Here is a 17,678-nt window from a genome sequence, read left to right on the forward strand (position 1 = left end):
TAGTTTTCTGGCTAGTTGCTAGAGCGTTGCTATGCAGTTGCTAGCTGTTTTAAGTGGTTTTTTTTGGGTGGTTGCTAGTTGTTTCCATGTTGTTCCTGGTTTTTAATATGTTTTCATGTTGTTCCTAGTTTTCTGGCTAGTTGCTAGGGCATTGCTATGCAGTTGCTAGCTGTTCTAAGCGTTTTTTGTTTTGTTTTTTTTTGGGTGGTTGCTAGTTGTTTCCATGTTGTTCCTGGTTTTTAACATGTTTTCATGTTGTTCCTAGTTTTCTGGCTAATTGCTAAGCAGTTGCTAGCTGTTCTAAGTTTTTTTTTTTTTTTTTTTTTTAGAAATACACTGTTATGGTTGTTTGCTAGCTGTGCTGAATGGTTTTTAGCATGTTAGTTGTTTCCATGTTGTTCCTGGTTTTTAGCATGTTTCTATGTTGTTCCTAGTTTTCTGGCTAGTTGCTAGAGCGTTGCTATGCAGTTGCTAGCTGTTTTAAGTGTTTTTTTTTGGGTGGTTGCTAGTTGTTTCCATGTTGTTCCTGGTTTTTAATATGTTTCCGTGTTTGTTGCTGGTTTTGGCTGGTTTCTAGGGTGTTGCTATGCAGCTGCTAGCTGTTCTAAGTGCCTTTTTTAAAAAACAATATGCTGCTTTGCAATTGCTAAAGTTTTTGGGCTGGTTGCTAGCTGCGCTGAGTGGTTTTTAACAAGTTGCTGTGTTTTCTGCATGGTTGCTAGGGTGTTGCTTCGCAGTTCCCAGGTGCACAAAGTGTCAAATCAATTTATTTCTGCATAACGCTTTTTACAACTTATATATTGTTTCAAAGCATCTTTACCCAAAATAACACATTTCCTCACCAAGACACATGATATAAGCCATTTATGTCTGTAGCACAAACGAGTTACACTCTGAAGTTTAACACTCAGCATTAGTGGATTGTTTGGATCACTAACTATGAGCAATACCAATAGTGATGCTTGATTTAGCAAACGCACACTTTACCTGGCCATAAATAAAGGCAGGAATGTATGTGAAAGTGGTACGTGCGGGTAGAAACGCATCCACTGCCGTCCTGCTCTGCCAATCTCTCAGCATGTGAACACACACACACACACACACACACACACACACACTCTGCATTATTCAGTAACAGAATGTGGAGTGGGACAAAGGCAGGTCTCTGGAGAGACAGCTGCACTGTAGATGTGTTTGTGAAGGACTCTAATGGACGCCAACAGAGCAGATCATGGAACAATATCACACAAACCTACTAAGACTGAACTAAAGCACCGTCTCAATGCATTTTGTGTGTGTGACCACATAGGTATAGCAAACCAATAATTTGGGACAATACTTGACTAATAATGCCTTTTATATAAGATAGAATGTGTCTTTCTGGAAAGAAAACCAAAACTTGACAATTGCTCTTGGACTGGAAAGGTTGTAGATTCAAGCCCAATTAAAAGAACTCTAAAACGAAAGTACGATGGCCTCTTCCTAACAGTCGAAGCGCTCTCATGTGTCTGTGGGGTAAGAGGATATCTGGACTGTGACCCTGTGCATGAAGTGGTCAGTGAGGAGATTGTCAAATGAGGTCAGTCATGAGGGACCGAACGGAAAGGTTGAGAGAGAGATGGTGGCACAGGTAAGATGCCAGAAAGCCTTTTTGTCATTTCTTCGCAAAGAACGTCCATTATTCAGGACTCAGGTTACTGATAGGATTGGTTTGCAACAGGTGAGGTTGTCATGGAAACACAAAAGAGGAAAAGAGTTGGGGGTAACACAGAGCATTTGGGATGAGGTTACTATAGTGCAGCAAACGGCCCTTATTCAGAGTAGACCGGGGGTATTAAAGGTAAATAAAAACATAAAAAAATCATTTTTGTTACTGTCAGCCCCCTTTTTGAGCATAGATGTGAAAATGCACTATCCAAACTTAAATGGTTGTAATTCATGAATGCTTTGGAATACAGACCTAAGGTTAATCTCTTTTTAAAGAAGACACTTATTTTTATTACTGAAGTGTAAAAAAAGTTATAGGAGTTTAAGTTTACTGTAAAAAGTACTGTACTAAACATATTTGATACAAAATATATATTTTACAAAAATAATATTACTCTAAAATTGCTATTATATCAAAGCCATATGTTTAACCAAGTTGTGTTCCAAATTTCCAAATGTTCCAAAAAATTTAAGTTCCCATGAGATTTTGCTTAGGTGTAATACCAAAAATAGCCACCAGGTGAAACCCACAATCCATTTTTTTTATTTTTTATGTGCTCTCATGTGACAAATTAATACATTTCTGTTACAACATCACTTCTATCACAAAACAGTCACCAAATATGGAACCTTGAGTCTCAGAGCTTTCCGACGATGTGATTTGTCAAGAATCGAACTATTTAAATAGTTAAAATAAATTTTGTAGTATGAAACGACACCGCCCACTAGGGGGAGGAGCCCAATAAAAGGATTTAAAGTACAGTTTCCATGGTAACGCAATGTTCGATTTCACAGGGTGAATTTTGAGTTTTCAAGCTTTCGAATGACACCTAATTTATGATGATAACTCAAATATGTCATGGGGGGAAAAAAGGCAATAAAAAAAAAAAATAAAATAAAAAAAATAGCGCTAACGGGATGCTTAAAGGGTTAATAAAATAAATTTTAAGTGAAATTTATATATATATATATACTTTAAACTTATTTTATTTTAGCTAGTTGCCAAAGAAGCATTTCTCATTTTCATTCAGTTTAACTTGATGTACTAAAATACCTAAAACTAAAATAAAAATGTAGACATATTAAAAACACACTAATAAATGACAAAAACACACAACAAAATTACTAAAACTAAAAATAAAATGGAAAATATAATATAAACTAATTCAAACTAATAATAAAAATCTGTAATGGCATCTCAATTTACCAGTCACTACCAGTCAAAAGTTTGAACTCATCTACTTTTTCTTTATTTTTACAAGTATAGCCAAACTTACTAGTACTGTGTAAATGTATGTGACAAACATTTATTTAACTGATTCATTAAAGCAGTAAAAAAAGTAGTCGTTTGGTTAAAAATTCAAATATTTTATTCATAAATATTGTAAAGGGATAATTATTTAGGAGAGAGCCATTAGCTACCCAATGGCTCCCCCTGCTGGTTTGGAGGTTTTACTAAATCAGTAAAAGAGTGAATATGAGTGACAGCCAGACATAATAACACACAGCAGACAATAAATTCAGATGGGAAAGGTAAAATTTATGGACGCCACTGTTAAAATATTTCTTACACCCACCTGAACTATTCTGCAATCCCGTGAGATTATCTGCAACTTGTCTTTCCTCAAAGTATTGAACCGAGTCTTAATGTTGTTCTTAAAGTAACTAATTCGCCTTATTGGTGGTCAGTCGTCTTCAAGGTCAGAGGTCACAGAGCAGCGGGTCAGTGAGGACAGATAGAGGGCGGTGGTTGCTATGGGCGACATTCCCGCTGACACCTTCAGAATGTTGAGTATCCGCACAGCTGCTGCGTTCACGCCATCTGCCGTCTGACAGAGAGAGAGAGAGAGAGAGTGACGTGTTGATGAGTGTGTGTGTATGTATGTGTGTGTGTGAGGGTGTGTGTGAGCCTCTGTGTACCCTGTGCTCAGCGCAGAGGACGGGACACTGATGTGAAGCAGCCAGTTTTCTCACGCTGACCATTCGCTCCTGAGTGTGAGAGCCACAGCGAGCTGCAAACACACATGTACAAAACATACTGATCACAAACATTTCTGACAGTCATGAAAGAAAGTGAATGCCTTCATTCAGCAAAGATGTGTTCAATTGATCAAAATAATAATAAGAAATGTTTCTTAAGCATCAAATCATCATATTAGAATGATTTCTGAAGGATCATGTGACACTGAAGACTGGAGTAATGATGCTGAAAATTCAGCTTTCATCACAGGAATAAATTACAGTTTACAGTATATTCACACAGAAAACACATTTTAAATTGTAATATTATTTCACAATATTACTGTTTTTACTGTATTTCTGATTAATTAAATGTAGCCTTGATGAGCAAAAGAGACTTCTTTAAAAACATTTAAAAAATCTTACCGACCAAACTTTTGAACAGACGTGTATATGGCACTAATAAGTGCAAAATTGGGTGTGAAACTCGTTTTGTTTCAGTTGCTTGACCTTCAGAAAATGATGTTAATTTATCTTGAGGCCAAATGTCATGTTTATTTACTATTTTGTGTTATCATTCTGCTACATTGTTACCAAAATGGGACATATCTGAAAACAATTTAAACCCCTGAATAGACCTTATTCACAGCAGCGCCATCTTTGATTTTAACGGTAATTAAAGCGAGGCTGTGAGGGACAGACATCTCTTCAGTGGGTTGTACAGTTACTTAATGTGCTTTTGGATTGTTCTGCTGACGAAACACCTCAAAAATATCTTTCCAATAAATTTCAGTAGACCAAAAACCTCAGACAACATGAGCTGTGGAAAATTATAAGTGATCTAGCAGCTTTATACAGCTTTTTCAGAGGATGCCATTGAAAACACGGTAATTTAGGGCCTCACGTTCATACCTGTGGTATTGTTTAATATAAACATTGACAGCCAATCAGAATCCATCATGCTTTAACGAGTTTGAGAATTTTAAGTGGCAAACGACAAAACTGCAGCGCGCGCTTATAAAACAGACCGTTAACGTCCATTGGTGCGGACGCTATTATAGTTATTTCACTCACCATCAGTGACCAGGAAACACACCTTCCCCAGGAAACAGTCTGAGTGCAGATGACTGAGAGAGCTCTCGGCTGACTGAAGACTACAGAGAGAGGAAGAGAATGAGAGTCTGTCCACTCACAGTCAGACAGATCAGACAGAGAGATCAGCATACCTGCGCTCGGACAGCAGATTGATTATGAACACGATCAAATCAATACGCGGACGAGTTTTCTTGTTCTCGACGGGCAGAGGGAGTTTTCTGGCCAGCCGCCTGAAAGACATCAGGAACATTTACACTCACTTATGTACGTTAAAAACTCAACACAATCTCAGTTTACAACAGTAGTTATATTAGAATTAGAATTCTATATACCATATAACCATTTAAGCAGAAATATTTATATATATATATATATTTTAGGTGCTGGTCATATAATTAGAATATCATCAAAAAGTTGATTTATTTCACTAATTTCATTCAAAAAGTGAAACTTGTATATTATATTCATTCATTACACACAGACTGATATATTTCAAATGTTTATTTCTTTTAATTTTGATGATTATAACTGACAACTAAGGAAAATCCCAAATTCAGTATCTCAGAAAATTAGAATATTGTGAAAAGGTTCAATATTGAAGACACCTGGTGCCACACTCTAATCAGCTAATTAACTCAAAACACCTGCAAAAGCCTTTAAATGGTCTCTCAGTCTAGTTCTGTAGGATACACAATCATGGGGAAGACCGCTGACTTGACAGTTGTCCAAAAGACGACCATTGACACCTTGCACAAGGAGGGCAAGACACAAAACGTCATTGCAAAAGAGGCTGGTTGTTCACAGAGCTCTGTGTCCAAGCACATTAATAGAGAGGCGAAGGGAAGGAAAAGATGTGGTAGAAAAAAAGTGTACAAGCAATAGGGATAACCGCACCCTGGAGAGGATTGTGAAACAAAACCCATTCAAAAATTTGGGGGAGATTCACAAAGAGTGGACTGCAGCTGGAGTCAGTGCTTCAAGAACCACTACGCACAGACGTATGCAAGACATGGGTTTCAGCTGTCGCATTCCTTGTGTCAAGCCACTCTTGAACAACAGACAGCGTCAGAAGTGTCTCACCTGGGCTAAAGACAAAAAGGACTGGACTGCTGCTGAGTGGTCCAAAGTTATGTTCTCTGATGAAAGTAAATTTTGCATTTCCTTTGGAAATCAGGGTCCCAGAGTCTGGAGGAAGAGAGGAGAGGCACACAATCCACGTTGCTTGAGGTCCAGTGTAAAGTTTCCACAGTCAGTGATGGTTTGGGGTGCCATGTCATCTGCTGGTGTTGGTCCACTGTGTCTTCTGAGGTCCAAGGTCAACGCAGCCGTATACCAGGAAGTTTTAGAGCACTTCATGCTTCCTGCTGCTGACCAACTTTATGGAGATGCAGATTTCATTTTCCAACAGGACTTGGCACCTGCACACAGTGCCAAAGCTACCAGTACCTGGTTTAAGGACCATGGTATCCCTGTTCTTAATTGGCCAGCAAACTCGCCTGACCTTAACCCCATAGAAAATCTATGGGGTATTGTGAAGAGGAAGATGCGATATGCCAGACCCAACAATGCAGAAGAGCTGAAGGCCACTATCAGAGCAACCTGGGCTCTTATAACACCTGAGCAGTGCCACAGACTGATCGACTCCATGCCACGCCGCATTGCTGCAGTAATTCAGGCAAAAGGAGCCCCAACTAAGTATTGAGTGCTGTACATGCTCATACTTTTCATGTTCATACTTTTCAGTTGGCCAAGATTTCTAAAAATCCTTTCTTTGTATTGGTCTTAAGTAATATTCTAATTTTCTGAGATACTGAATTTGGGATTTTCCTTAGTCGTCAGTTATAATCATCAAAATTAAAAGAAATAAACATTTGAAATATATCAGTCTGTGTGTAATGAATGAATATAATATACAAGTTTCACTTTTTGAATGGAATTAGTGAAATAAATCAACTTTTTGATGATATTCTAATTATATGACCAGCACCTGTAAACACACACATTACATTTTACATTTATTTAGATATTTGGCACTCACACATTGACGTTGAACTCTTTCTCACATTGCACTATGGCGTCGGCTAGTTTGGACTGAAGCTCCTCTTCATTTTCAACCAACTATCAAAAGAGACAGTAAATATTAAAGTAAACTATTAAAATGAATAACAAACTGATAAACATCATCTGACGCGCATTACTCACGAGGACAGTAGCGGTGTTCAGCTCGGGGACTTTACTGTACGGTGTCAGGAGCGACATGATGAGGTATATCAAATACGCGTTTAGTTTTATTTGTTTGTTTATCGATAAAACAGCGAAAACTCCTGATTCGCGCGCCGCTTCCTCCTCGCGCTTATTTTCAAAGTTCACGCGCTTGACGTCACATAGACGCGACCCGCCATGGTGCGCGCGCTGCTGCCCTCGCGCGTACAGAAACTACCTCACATTTACAAATAATAATAAATAAGTATAATATTCATTAATAAAGTGCTTTAAATAGTTTACAACTTTTTTTTCTTTGGAACATTTCGTTTTTTATAAGCAAAAAAGAATAAAAAAAATATATAGCTACTAAATCTCAAACTAGCTTCCAATGTTATCAGATAATGTAAAATGTGGTAAACTGTAATTGAATTAAATCCTTAAGTTTAGTTTGGTTGATGCAACCTAATTTATTCAGATTGATTCAGTTATGTTAAATAGGATTTTTGACTTAAAAAAAAAAAATGTATAAAAATGTAATAAATTTAGATGTAACCACATGCAGCACATTTTTTAGTGGTCTTTTTGTTACTTTTAACACTTTTATTGCATTGTACAAACTGTTATTTCATGCAAATCTGCTATTAACATTGACATTTATTTCAACAGAAGCAGAAAATCAGTTCAAACGACTTTCAAGAAGACGAAAAGCCCGAAACACGTAAACAATGAAAGCAACAGATTTATTGTTTCATAGCACAATGACAAGGCAAGATGAAGTTTCAAGACAACGTCTCAACACCGCAAAACCAAAGAGTGATAAAAAGGGGAAAAGAGAAACTCAGAAAACATCCTGGTACCATGAGAAACAATGTAAGCCGAGCTATAAAACGTGTGCGGTTATGTGTGAAAAGATGGTTTGGTTTATGTGAGGGGGCTCAGTCCAGCTCTGAGTTTATATCCATGTCAAATGAAATCAGAGGGAAAAAAATAATAAGAGAAAATAATATCCACATCAAAATCAATCATTTCAGTCATTTAAGGACCTTTAATTATTAAAAAAAGAAAAATGAACAGAGTAACCAGTTTAAAATGATGAAAAAAGAAAACTTCAGTGGTAGTTTTATATTTCTGCAGGCATTTCCTTCAGCCACCTGCCCTTATCTTCCAAGATAAAAAAATAAGCTAATTCTAAACACACTCTTTCCCCTCTACACTTTCATCAAATGTTCTTTTGGTTTGCTGACTAGTTTGGAGCAACTAGATCAAGGTGTGTAACTCTTGCTCTCTGAGGCGTTGTTTGTATCTCAAATAATGATGCTGGTCTCACACACACTCTCTCTCTCTCTCACACACATCTGCGACTGGCTTCCTCTCTGTAGCCGCCGAGCTTCTACTGATGTATAAGTAACCGGATGAGACGGCCATTCAGTTATTGACAGATCAGTGTTGGCTGCGACTGCCGGCTGCAAACTCGACAGGGATCGGTAGCTACAGCATGTAAAGTATCTGATTCTCATCTTCTAGATCTCTCCGGACTCTCTCTCTTCGGAGCTGGAGCGCTGGTCTCTCTCCAGCGACACAGATCTCTCCCGCTCTCTCATTTGACTCATGTCTGGGGAGGCGGGGGGATCGCTCTCTCTCCACCACGTCCCTCCGTCCGTTGTCCCGCCATCTCTCGTCTGTGGCGTTCTCTCGCCATCTCTCCTGAGGCAGAGGCTGTTCCTGATCTCTGGTGTGTGAAGACCTGGAGGAATGAGCCAGAACGAGTGTCAGAACGAGCAACGGAGTGAGTATGACAGAGGAAAGAGGGGAATACACTATTATTAAACACTACTTTTTTTGTAATATTTACAACAGATTATTTCATTTAATTTAAAAACAAATGCAAATTATTTAAATTCCAAATATAAATTCAACAAAGATAATTTCAAATGATTTAAAATAGAAAGAAAATTTTAAAGAAATATTTAGAATTTAAATTATTTAATAATTTTAACACAAATTCATTAATTATTTTTTTTTTTTTTTTTTTTTTTTTTAAATGGCACATATAAAATTAACAAGTTATTTCAAAAGTCATTTCAGTTATTTAAAACAGTTTAAGATCATTTTAAATATATATTTTGAATTTAAATTATTTAATTTTTAATTATTTTCAATACAATTTAAAATATAAATTAATACATGTAATTTCAAATAATTTCCATGACCAATTTAAAGTACTTAAAATTCCAAATAAAAAATAAATTTAAAAGTAATTTCAAATGATTGAAAAGTTTCATATTTGAATTCCAAACATAAATTAAATAATTTAAAATTAATAGTTTCAAACAAATTTAAATAATATATATTTGGAATTTAAATTACTTAATTTAAAAATTATTTTTAATTCCAAATTATTTAATACATTTAAAATAATTTGAAATAATTTAAGTTTCCAATATAAATTAATTTATTTAAAAATATTTTAAATGATTTCATATTTAAATTCCAAATATAAATACTTTAAAAGTAAATTCGATTTATTGAAAATATTTCAAAATAAATTTAAATTTCAATTACAATTATAAAGCACTTAATTTAAAAATAAGTTGAAATTATTTCATAGTATTTGAATTCCAAACTACTTTAAATAGTTTCAAATAAATTTAAATAATATATATTTGGAATTTAAGTTATTCAATAATTTAAAAATAATTTTAAATAAAATTAAAATATATATAATTTAATACATTTTTCAAATAATTAAAGTTTCCAATATACATGAATTTTATTTTTTTTAAAATGATTTTATATTTAAATTCCAAATATAAATGCAAACATTTAAAAGTAACTTCAATTTTTTTATTTGAATAAATTTAATTCCAAATATTACTTTTAATAATTTAGAAATAATTTCAATTACTTAATTTTAAATTCATCTGGCTCTAAAATGTAAATCATAATTTAACACACCACATGTATTTAATTTAATTAAACATTGCTATCTTGTCATAACGCTGTTGTTTACACTGATTTTTACCTCATTACCACACACAACTGCCCTTCACTATGGTACAATCACTGTAAATCATGCCTCACTGCTCGAATGTAACAGTTAAAGGAAGAGGTTCCTCCACAAAAGATGTCAGATGCAGGTCAGGTCAAACTGAAGTCGATCTGGTACCTCTTCCTTTTGCTCCTGTGCGAGTGGGAGCGAGAGCGATGGCGGTCTTTGTGTCTGTGTTTCCTCTCCCTCTCTCGTTCCCGCTCTCCATCCTCACGGTGCCGACGAGAGCGATGGGAGGACGAGCTTCCTCCTTCCCTGTAAACCAGAGAGAGAGATGCATAAACAGGAGATTTCCTTGCTTCAGCGATACAGATGTTATGAGAAATAAAGACGATCCTCACCGATATCGCTCACCGCTCCTGGATCTGGACCTAAAACGAGAAAGAGATACTTAGAGGACAAATCTTCATGATGAAACACTTAATACTTTATAGCTTCTTTGATTTAAAGATAGATAGATTTGATTTAGTGAATTAGTTCAAAACACTGATTCAACAATTTGCAGGCCTAATTACAAATGTACCTCCTGCGGTCTCTCTCTCTGTCTCTCTCGCGCTCCCGCTCTCTCTCCCGCTCCCTCTCGCGCTCACGTTCGCGTTCTCGCTCTCTCTCCAGCTCCCACTCTCTGGCTCGCTCCTCTTCTCTGTCGCGCTCCTCTCTTCTCTTCGTGCGCATGCGCTCCTGTTTCTCCGTCACAGCTTTCTGCAAAATCAGAGCAGTTCATCTATGAGATGCTGAACGACACCAGGCTGATTGAGCTCCGTGTGCTGCCATCTTACCCGCAGTTTATCCAGTTTTTCACGGATTTCAATGAAACCTAGATGTAGTTTCCCTCCAAAGTGGTCAGCGAGGCGGCGGTCATTGTCGTGGAGGCCGAGGTAAGCGGAGCAAACCTCACACACTCGCAGTTTCTGCTGCTGGAAGCTGGAGGCGGGCATAGAGTTGCGGTATATGTCCTAAACACAAACATGCTGTTTAGATGAGCATAATTAACTGCAATAACGCCATTACAAACATGAACACTTTTCATTTGTGATCTGAATCAGTTCTAGAGCTAGAACCGAGGACTATAATGACATTTCCACCTTTGACCCACACTGACCTCTGCCTCTTTCTTTAGAGTGCGCGTCTTCTCCACCTTCTCCAGCACCTGTTGAGCCTCCTCTACGTTCCCCTCGCCGCCCAGCTGCTCCGCACGTGCCAGCAGCTTTCCGATCTCCTCGTTCAGCTCGTGCACACGCTCCGCCTGCAAAACACACCCGTGAAGAAGTCTTAAAGGTAGAGTAGTGAAAACAGGCAGGTTAATACTGAGGGTCAGAGAGGGTGGCAAATGATCATGAAAGAATTGTGTGAAAAAAAAAAAAAAAAAAACTTTAATATTGTTACAAACGGATCTCAAGAATTTACACCTGCTGGCTGTCCAGCTATTGTTTTGTATTTTTTATTTTATTGAGTTGTTTATATTGAGAGATGGTTGTTATGTAGTGTGTTATGTATTTGTTTTACTAGTACTATGTATTTTAACCACATATTTCTTTCTAGGGTGACTTGTAACATTCAGTCCAGGGACTACAGATGAAAAATAGCCTTCGGCTAATTCTGGTGCATTTACAGAAATGTTTTATTAATGTGCAATGTTCCTGTTAACTAAAATGAAAAATAAATAAATAAATAAAATCAAGCAAAATAAAAGCTATGAAAAGGCAAGATATTATGGAAGTCAGTTTCTACCACGGAATAAAACGATATCTCACAATTCTTTCTTTTCATAATTACAATATATCTCAGAATTCCTAGTTTTCGCAATTCGGACTTTTGTTCTCAGAATTCCGAGTTTATATCTTGCAATTCTGACTTTTTTCTTTTTTTTTTTTCAGAATTCCGAGTTTACAGACTTGTGTTTTCAGAATTCCGAGTTTACGGACTTGTGTTTTCAGAATTCTGAGTTTACATCTCAGAATTCTGAGTTTATATCTCACAATTCTGACTTTTATTTCCCTTCAGAATTCTGAGTTTACATCTCGCAATTCTGACTTTTTTTCTTCTTCTCAGAATTCCCGAGTTTATATCTCGCAATTCTGACTTTTGTTTTCAGAATTCCGAGTTTACATCGGGCGATTTTAACTTTTGTTCTCAGAATTCCGAGTTTACATCTCACAATTCTTTTTTTTTTTTTTCTCTCTCAGAATTCCGAGTTTATATCTCGCAATTCGGACTTTTTTTTTTCTTGTCAGTATTCTGAGTTTACATTTCGCTATTCGGACTTGTGTTTTCAGAATTCCCAGTTTACATCTCACAATTCTGACTTTTTTTCCCAGAATTCTGAGTTTATATCTCACAATTCTGACTTTTGTTTTCAGAATTCCGAGTTTACATCTCGCAATTCAGACTTTTTCTCTGCATTCCGAGTTTATATAAGAACTGTGAAACATACTCAGAATTCTGAGAAAAATGTCAGAATTACGAGATGTTAACTCATAAACTTGGAACTGTGAGAAATAAAGTCAGAATTGTGAGTCAGAATTTTGCAATTAGCTTTTTTATTCAGTGGTGGAAACAAGCTTCCGTAACATATGGTCCCTTTAAAAAACCCAGATTGAGTTTTTCTGTTTCTAAGTATATCCTATTGAAACAGGAAGTTGGAACAAGACACATTGAAGGGCTCATCCTCTTTTTCCCCCCCCATAAAATGACTTTTATATCAGAGCTGTGCACCATGATTCACTACTTGCTAGTCTGTGAACCTGTGAAAAAGCAGGTGTGTGAAACTTTAATATGAAAATGATCTGAAAGTGAAATGTCGCGTTGCCGAGAAGCATTCAGGGATTCCCCACCGCTGCTGTGAGATCACATGGTCAGCTCCTTACCTTGGCAGCCACCTCAGCGCTGATCTCCTCCTGCGTTTCAGCCAGTCGTTTCTTGGCCAGTTCGGTTCTTCGGTCACAGTCTGCGATGAAAGACTGCAGGTGCTCTGCGGCCTGAGGAGACACGCCACAATCAGCCGTTATGAGCAGCACACATACAGGATAATGTAGATGAATATAAATGGTTCACACTCACGTCCAGCTCAAAGAAATACTCCTGCTGTTTAGATGCGATCTCATAATCTGCTCTCAAAGCCAGATCATGAATCTTCACACACTCGCCCAGATCCATGCGCTGCACAAACACAAAGCAGGATGTCATAATGTAAGTGTGGTGAAGCATAAACCAAGTGCTGCAATTATCAAAAACATTTTAGATGAGTAAAGTCATAACCACCGAAACAATTATTGAGACACTTACAGTTCCAGACAGTATGTCATGTGGACACGACTCCAGCAGATGACTCTTACACACCCGCTCATCCGTGAACTTGATCCTCTGTCGCATCGTGTCGCCTGTGGGCAAATTATGAGCATCAAATAAAATCCTCAAATCGGGACTCAAGTCACATGTCATGACAAACAAATAATGAGAGACACCAATGGAAATAAACAATCGTGCCACAAATCAAATCACGATTCCAAAATCATAATTGGATACACACCAAATGTACTTTAATAATTTTATAAGATTCCAAATCACGTTAATCAAGAATTGCCTCAAATCATGATTCTCATCAGGGCAAATTAATCATCATAAGCACAATTCTTTTTAAATCACATCCATGAATTTGACTGATATGAAATCATTCCAGACTAATCCTAAGATTCATGACTTGTATTTAAAGGATTAGTTCACTTTCAAATGAAAACTAGCCCAAGCTTTACTCACCCTCAAGCCATCCTAGGTGTATATGACTTTCTTCTTTCTGATGAACACAATCGGAAAAATATTAATAAATATCCTGACGCATCCAAGCTTTATAATGGCAGTGAACGGGACCAACAAGTATGAAGCTGAAGAAAGTATCTCCATCCATCATAAACGTACTCCAAGCGGCTCCGGGGGGATAATAAAGGCCTTCTGAAGTGAAGCGATGCGTTTGTGTAAGAAAAATATCCATATTTAACAAGTTTTTCCTATTGAACTTTCTTCAGCATATACTCGTGACGCCTGTTCACTGCCATTATAAAGCTTAGGATATTTATTCATATTTCTCCAATTGCGTTCATCAGAAAGAAGAAAGTCATATACACCTAGGATGGCTTGAGGGTGAGTAAAGCTTGGGCTAATTTTAATTTGAAAGTGAACTAATCCTTTAAAACAAGCCAACAAAATCATATGAACCATAAAAATAATGATTATCAACCAAAGGGGAAAAAAAGAGAATAACACTGATTATAAAGTCATGACAACAAATTCATGAAAATGTGTCAACAAACTCATAAAAATGTTTCGACCCAATCATTTCCTCCAAAAGTAAAATAATGCAATTCAGAATTATGGCATCATGTCATGTCAACCAAACCATGATTTGCCTCAATTCATGATTCTCATCATGGCAAATGAATCAAAACAATCATGATTATCATCACGCCACATCAAATAATTTGATGGATATGAAATAATTCCAGACAAATCATAAGATTCATGATTTTAATCAAATCAAGTCAACGACATAATGAGAAACAATAATGGTGTTTACTAAATCATGGCAAACAAAAAGGAGAATAGCATTAATCATAAAATCGTGGGAATAATCAATTTGACGTGATTCCCGTCAATCAAACCAATGAATTCAATGACATCAAATGATTAAAACAAATCACGAGAACCATGAATCAAATGAAATCGTGACTCTTTAACAGATCAGTCAAACAAATCAGGACGATCTCAATATTTGAGTATAAATCAACGAGTTTAAAGTAATGAATCACATATATCGTTTAGTTTCGATTTGATGAGAATGAAAGAAACACTCACCATCTCTGCTAGTTCCCATGAGCTGGTCCAGCATGGCTCTCATCTGCGCCTGGGCCGACATCTTCAGCGGTTTACCTCTCTACACGTGTGTAATAGATCTGGTTTAACAGTTAAACAAGTGGTCTGTTTCTCTAACCTGTTAAACTAACTCCTCATACAGCAGGCCTCAAAACCACCGGCCGCCGAAAAGAAGACAAACCAGCTCCGCTAACACGCTTTCTATTAACACCACGTTCACTTCTGTGTTTAAAGTCCCTCAGATTGTTCAGTTTATAGTTGAGATCTCGCTGAAATCTGTCAGATCATAAATTAGTGAGTTAGTCTGAATAGTCTCGTGCGTTAGCAGCAGCGGCTAACTCTTCCCCAACGCCCCTGAATCCGCCTTATAAGCGCTTATTTATCAGTCCTAGTGCTGCTTTATCAGTCCGCAGATCAATATTTTGTGTAATGATCCATATTCGCAAAGTTTTGACAGTGTTTATTTGTTGTTGGTTTATTGTTTTATTTCTTTTTTTCCTGTCGGAATGAGACTTCCGATCCGCGCGCGCGCAGCTCCCGCTTGGTTACGCGGCCTCGAGGAAGTGCCGCAGAGCTCGCGCGCTGATTGGCTGACGGGCAGTTGACATCATAACGGTCGCGCGGCCGAGCGAGTGTAGTTCGGGCCATTTTGGTGTCATCAGAGCATGTGGAGCCACATGTTTTTTTTTTTTTGTTTTTTTTTTTCTTTTGGACTAAAAAAAACTCATGTTGAACGTTAACTTTGTCGTTTTAAATGTAAATATTTCATACATAACAACAAATCAAGAACAAAAACCTGTACCCCTAATGTCCGAAAAAATACTATAGTAATTTATAGGAAATACTATAGTGTTTTTGAAACACACTAAAGTACTTGAATTAATTTGTTCTGGTAATTCTATAGTTGCTATGGTAATATAACAACTATAGTAATATAAACAAATTAATTAAGTTTTCTACAACTATAGGGTATATTATACTACAATATACACTACAGTTTACAAAAACTAAAGTATACTACAGTATTTATTACAGTTTATCAGTTCACTATAGTTAATACTACAGTATGCTTCTTCTCTTCAGTTCACTCCACTCATTTTCTTTAGGGTTCAGATCAGGGGACTGGGATGGCCATGGCAGAGCTTCATTTTGTGGTCAGTGACACATTTTTGTGTTGGTTTTGATGTTTGTTTTGGGTCATTGTCCTGATGGAAGATCCAAGCACGGCCCATTATTGGATTTCTAGCAGAAGCGGTCAGGTTTTGATTTTTTATCTGTTGGTATTTCATAGAATCTATGATACCATGTTTCTGAACAAGATGTCCAGGACCTCCAGCAGAAAAATAGGCCCACAACATTAAAGATCCAGCAGTATATTTAACCGTGAGCATGGGGTACTTTTTATCCCTGTGTGCACCAAACCCATCTGGTGGGTTTGCTGCCAAAAAGCTCTTTTTAAGTTTCATCTGACCATTGAAGCCGGTCCCGTTTGAATTTCGAGTCGTGTCTGACAACTGAATATGCTGGAGTTTGTTTTTGGATGAGCGAGGAGGATTTTTCTTGAAACCCTTTCGAACAACTTGTGGGGATGTAGGTGCTGTTTTATTTTTTTAGGCTTTCTGACTTCAAGACTCAACTAATCTCTGCAATTCTCCAGCTGTGATCCTTGGAGAGTCTTTGGCCACTCAAACTCTCTTCCTCAACGCGCATTAGGACAATATAGACACATGTTCTCTTTCAGGCAGATTTGTAACATCTTTAGTTGATTGGAACTTCTTAAAGTCCCCCTGTGGTGAAAATCAAGTTTTTAATGTTGTTTATATGTCTATGTGGTGTTTTTAACATGCTTTAAGACAAACCTTGTGCAAATTCATCAGTCAACACCATGCTGAGTATTTTCTCCTTAAAACGGCAGTGAAAAAAGACAGTCTCAAAAACGCGGTTTGAAATTGCTGGTGTCTGTGACATCACAAACTACCTTGTAACCAATCACGTCAATGTGTCGGCGGGCTTTAGCATATCATTAACTATGACCGCTCTGAAGCAGGGGAGTCTCAAGAGAAGCCAGGTTATCCTGGTATATTTTTCTGTTGATATGAAAAATCATTAGCATATTCATAGATCTGCATATACTAAATTAATCAAGCATTTAGAGTTACATTTAAGCTATTTTAAGGCATGAAGTTTTTTTTTTCAAAGAAAAAACGTTTAAATATGTAATTTTGGTGATCAAAGAGAGTTTTAAGGGATAAAATTATTGACTACAGGGGGACTTTAATTATTACCCTGATAGTGGAAATGGGGATTTTCAATGCTTTAGCTATTTTCTTACAGCCACTTTTTATTTTGTGAAGCTCAACAATCTTTTGCTGCACATCAGAACTATATTCTTTGGTTTTACTCATTGTGATGAATGATTATGGGAATTTGGCTTTTGTGTTTCCTCATATTTATACTCATGTGAAACAGGAAGTCATTGCTGGACAATTTCATGTTCCTGATCACCCTGGTGGGCTAAAAAACATAAATATGAATGGGAATATACTTCAGAGATATAAGAATGTGTAGGGGTGCCAATAATTGTGGCCAACGTGTTTTGGAGAAAAACATTCATTTCATAACGTGAGTTTCCCCCCACTTTCAATTGTTTCACTTGAAATGAAGATCAAAAGGATAAACAATGCAAATTTATTCCACAATCATCTTTGCTCATATTATAATATTTACCAAGGGTGCCAGTAATTCTGGAGTTGACTGTATATACAGGACTGTGCAAAAGTCTTAGGCCACCACCAGC

At 36.9% G+C, this 17,678-nt stretch overlaps 2 protein-coding genes across 2 annotated transcripts; both read right to left on the reverse strand.

Moving 5' to 3' along the window:
- Positions 1-3,054: 3,054 nt before the first annotated feature.
- pane1 (proliferation associated nuclear element) lies at positions 3,055-7,180 on the reverse strand. The gene is made up of 6 exons (XM_051894943.1): positions 6,964-7,180; positions 6,800-6,879; positions 4,893-4,991; positions 4,741-4,820; positions 3,628-3,719; positions 3,055-3,536 (listed from the first exon to the last, which is right to left on the reverse strand). The coding sequence occupies exons 1-6, from the start codon at positions 7,018-7,020 to the stop codon at positions 3,393-3,395; spliced, it is 552 nt and encodes a 183-aa protein (XP_051750903.1). The 5' UTR covers positions 7,021-7,180; the 3' UTR covers positions 3,055-3,392.
- Positions 7,181-7,687: 507 nt separating this feature from the next.
- On the reverse strand, positions 7,688-15,423 carry zgc:158803 (LUC7 domain-containing protein). Its single transcript, XM_051894901.1, is given in 11 exon segments — positions 7,688-8,585; positions 8,587-8,710; positions 10,133-10,270; positions 10,357-10,386; positions 10,539-10,717; positions 10,795-10,971; positions 11,118-11,261; positions 12,883-12,993; positions 13,076-13,174; positions 13,301-13,395; positions 14,864-15,423. Coding segments are annotated over 11 exon segments (1,257 nt in total). The 5' UTR covers positions 14,925-15,423; the 3' UTR covers positions 7,688-8,486.
- Between the last annotated feature and the right edge of the window lie 2,255 nt (positions 15,424-17,678).

This window comes from Ctenopharyngodon idella, chromosome 1 (assembly GCF_019924925.1).
Source record: "Ctenopharyngodon idella isolate HZGC_01 chromosome 1, HZGC01, whole genome shotgun sequence".
In the NCBI taxonomy this organism is placed as follows: domain Eukaryota; kingdom Metazoa; phylum Chordata; class Actinopteri; order Cypriniformes; family Xenocyprididae; genus Ctenopharyngodon; species Ctenopharyngodon idella.

Coding starts and splice junctions, on each gene's coding strand:
- pane1 (XM_051894943.1), bottom strand. CDS start 7,020: ATGTCGCTCCTGACACCGTACAGTAAAGTCCCCGAGCTGAACACCGCT. Junction 4,821..4,892: donor AATCTGCTGTCCGAGCGCAG/GTATGCTGATCT, acceptor CTCTCTCTGTAG/TCTTCAGTCAGCCGAGAGCT. Junction 3,537..3,627: donor TCCTCTGCGCTGAGCACAGG/GTACACAGAGGC, acceptor TCTCTCTGTCAG/ACGGCAGATGGCGTGAACGC.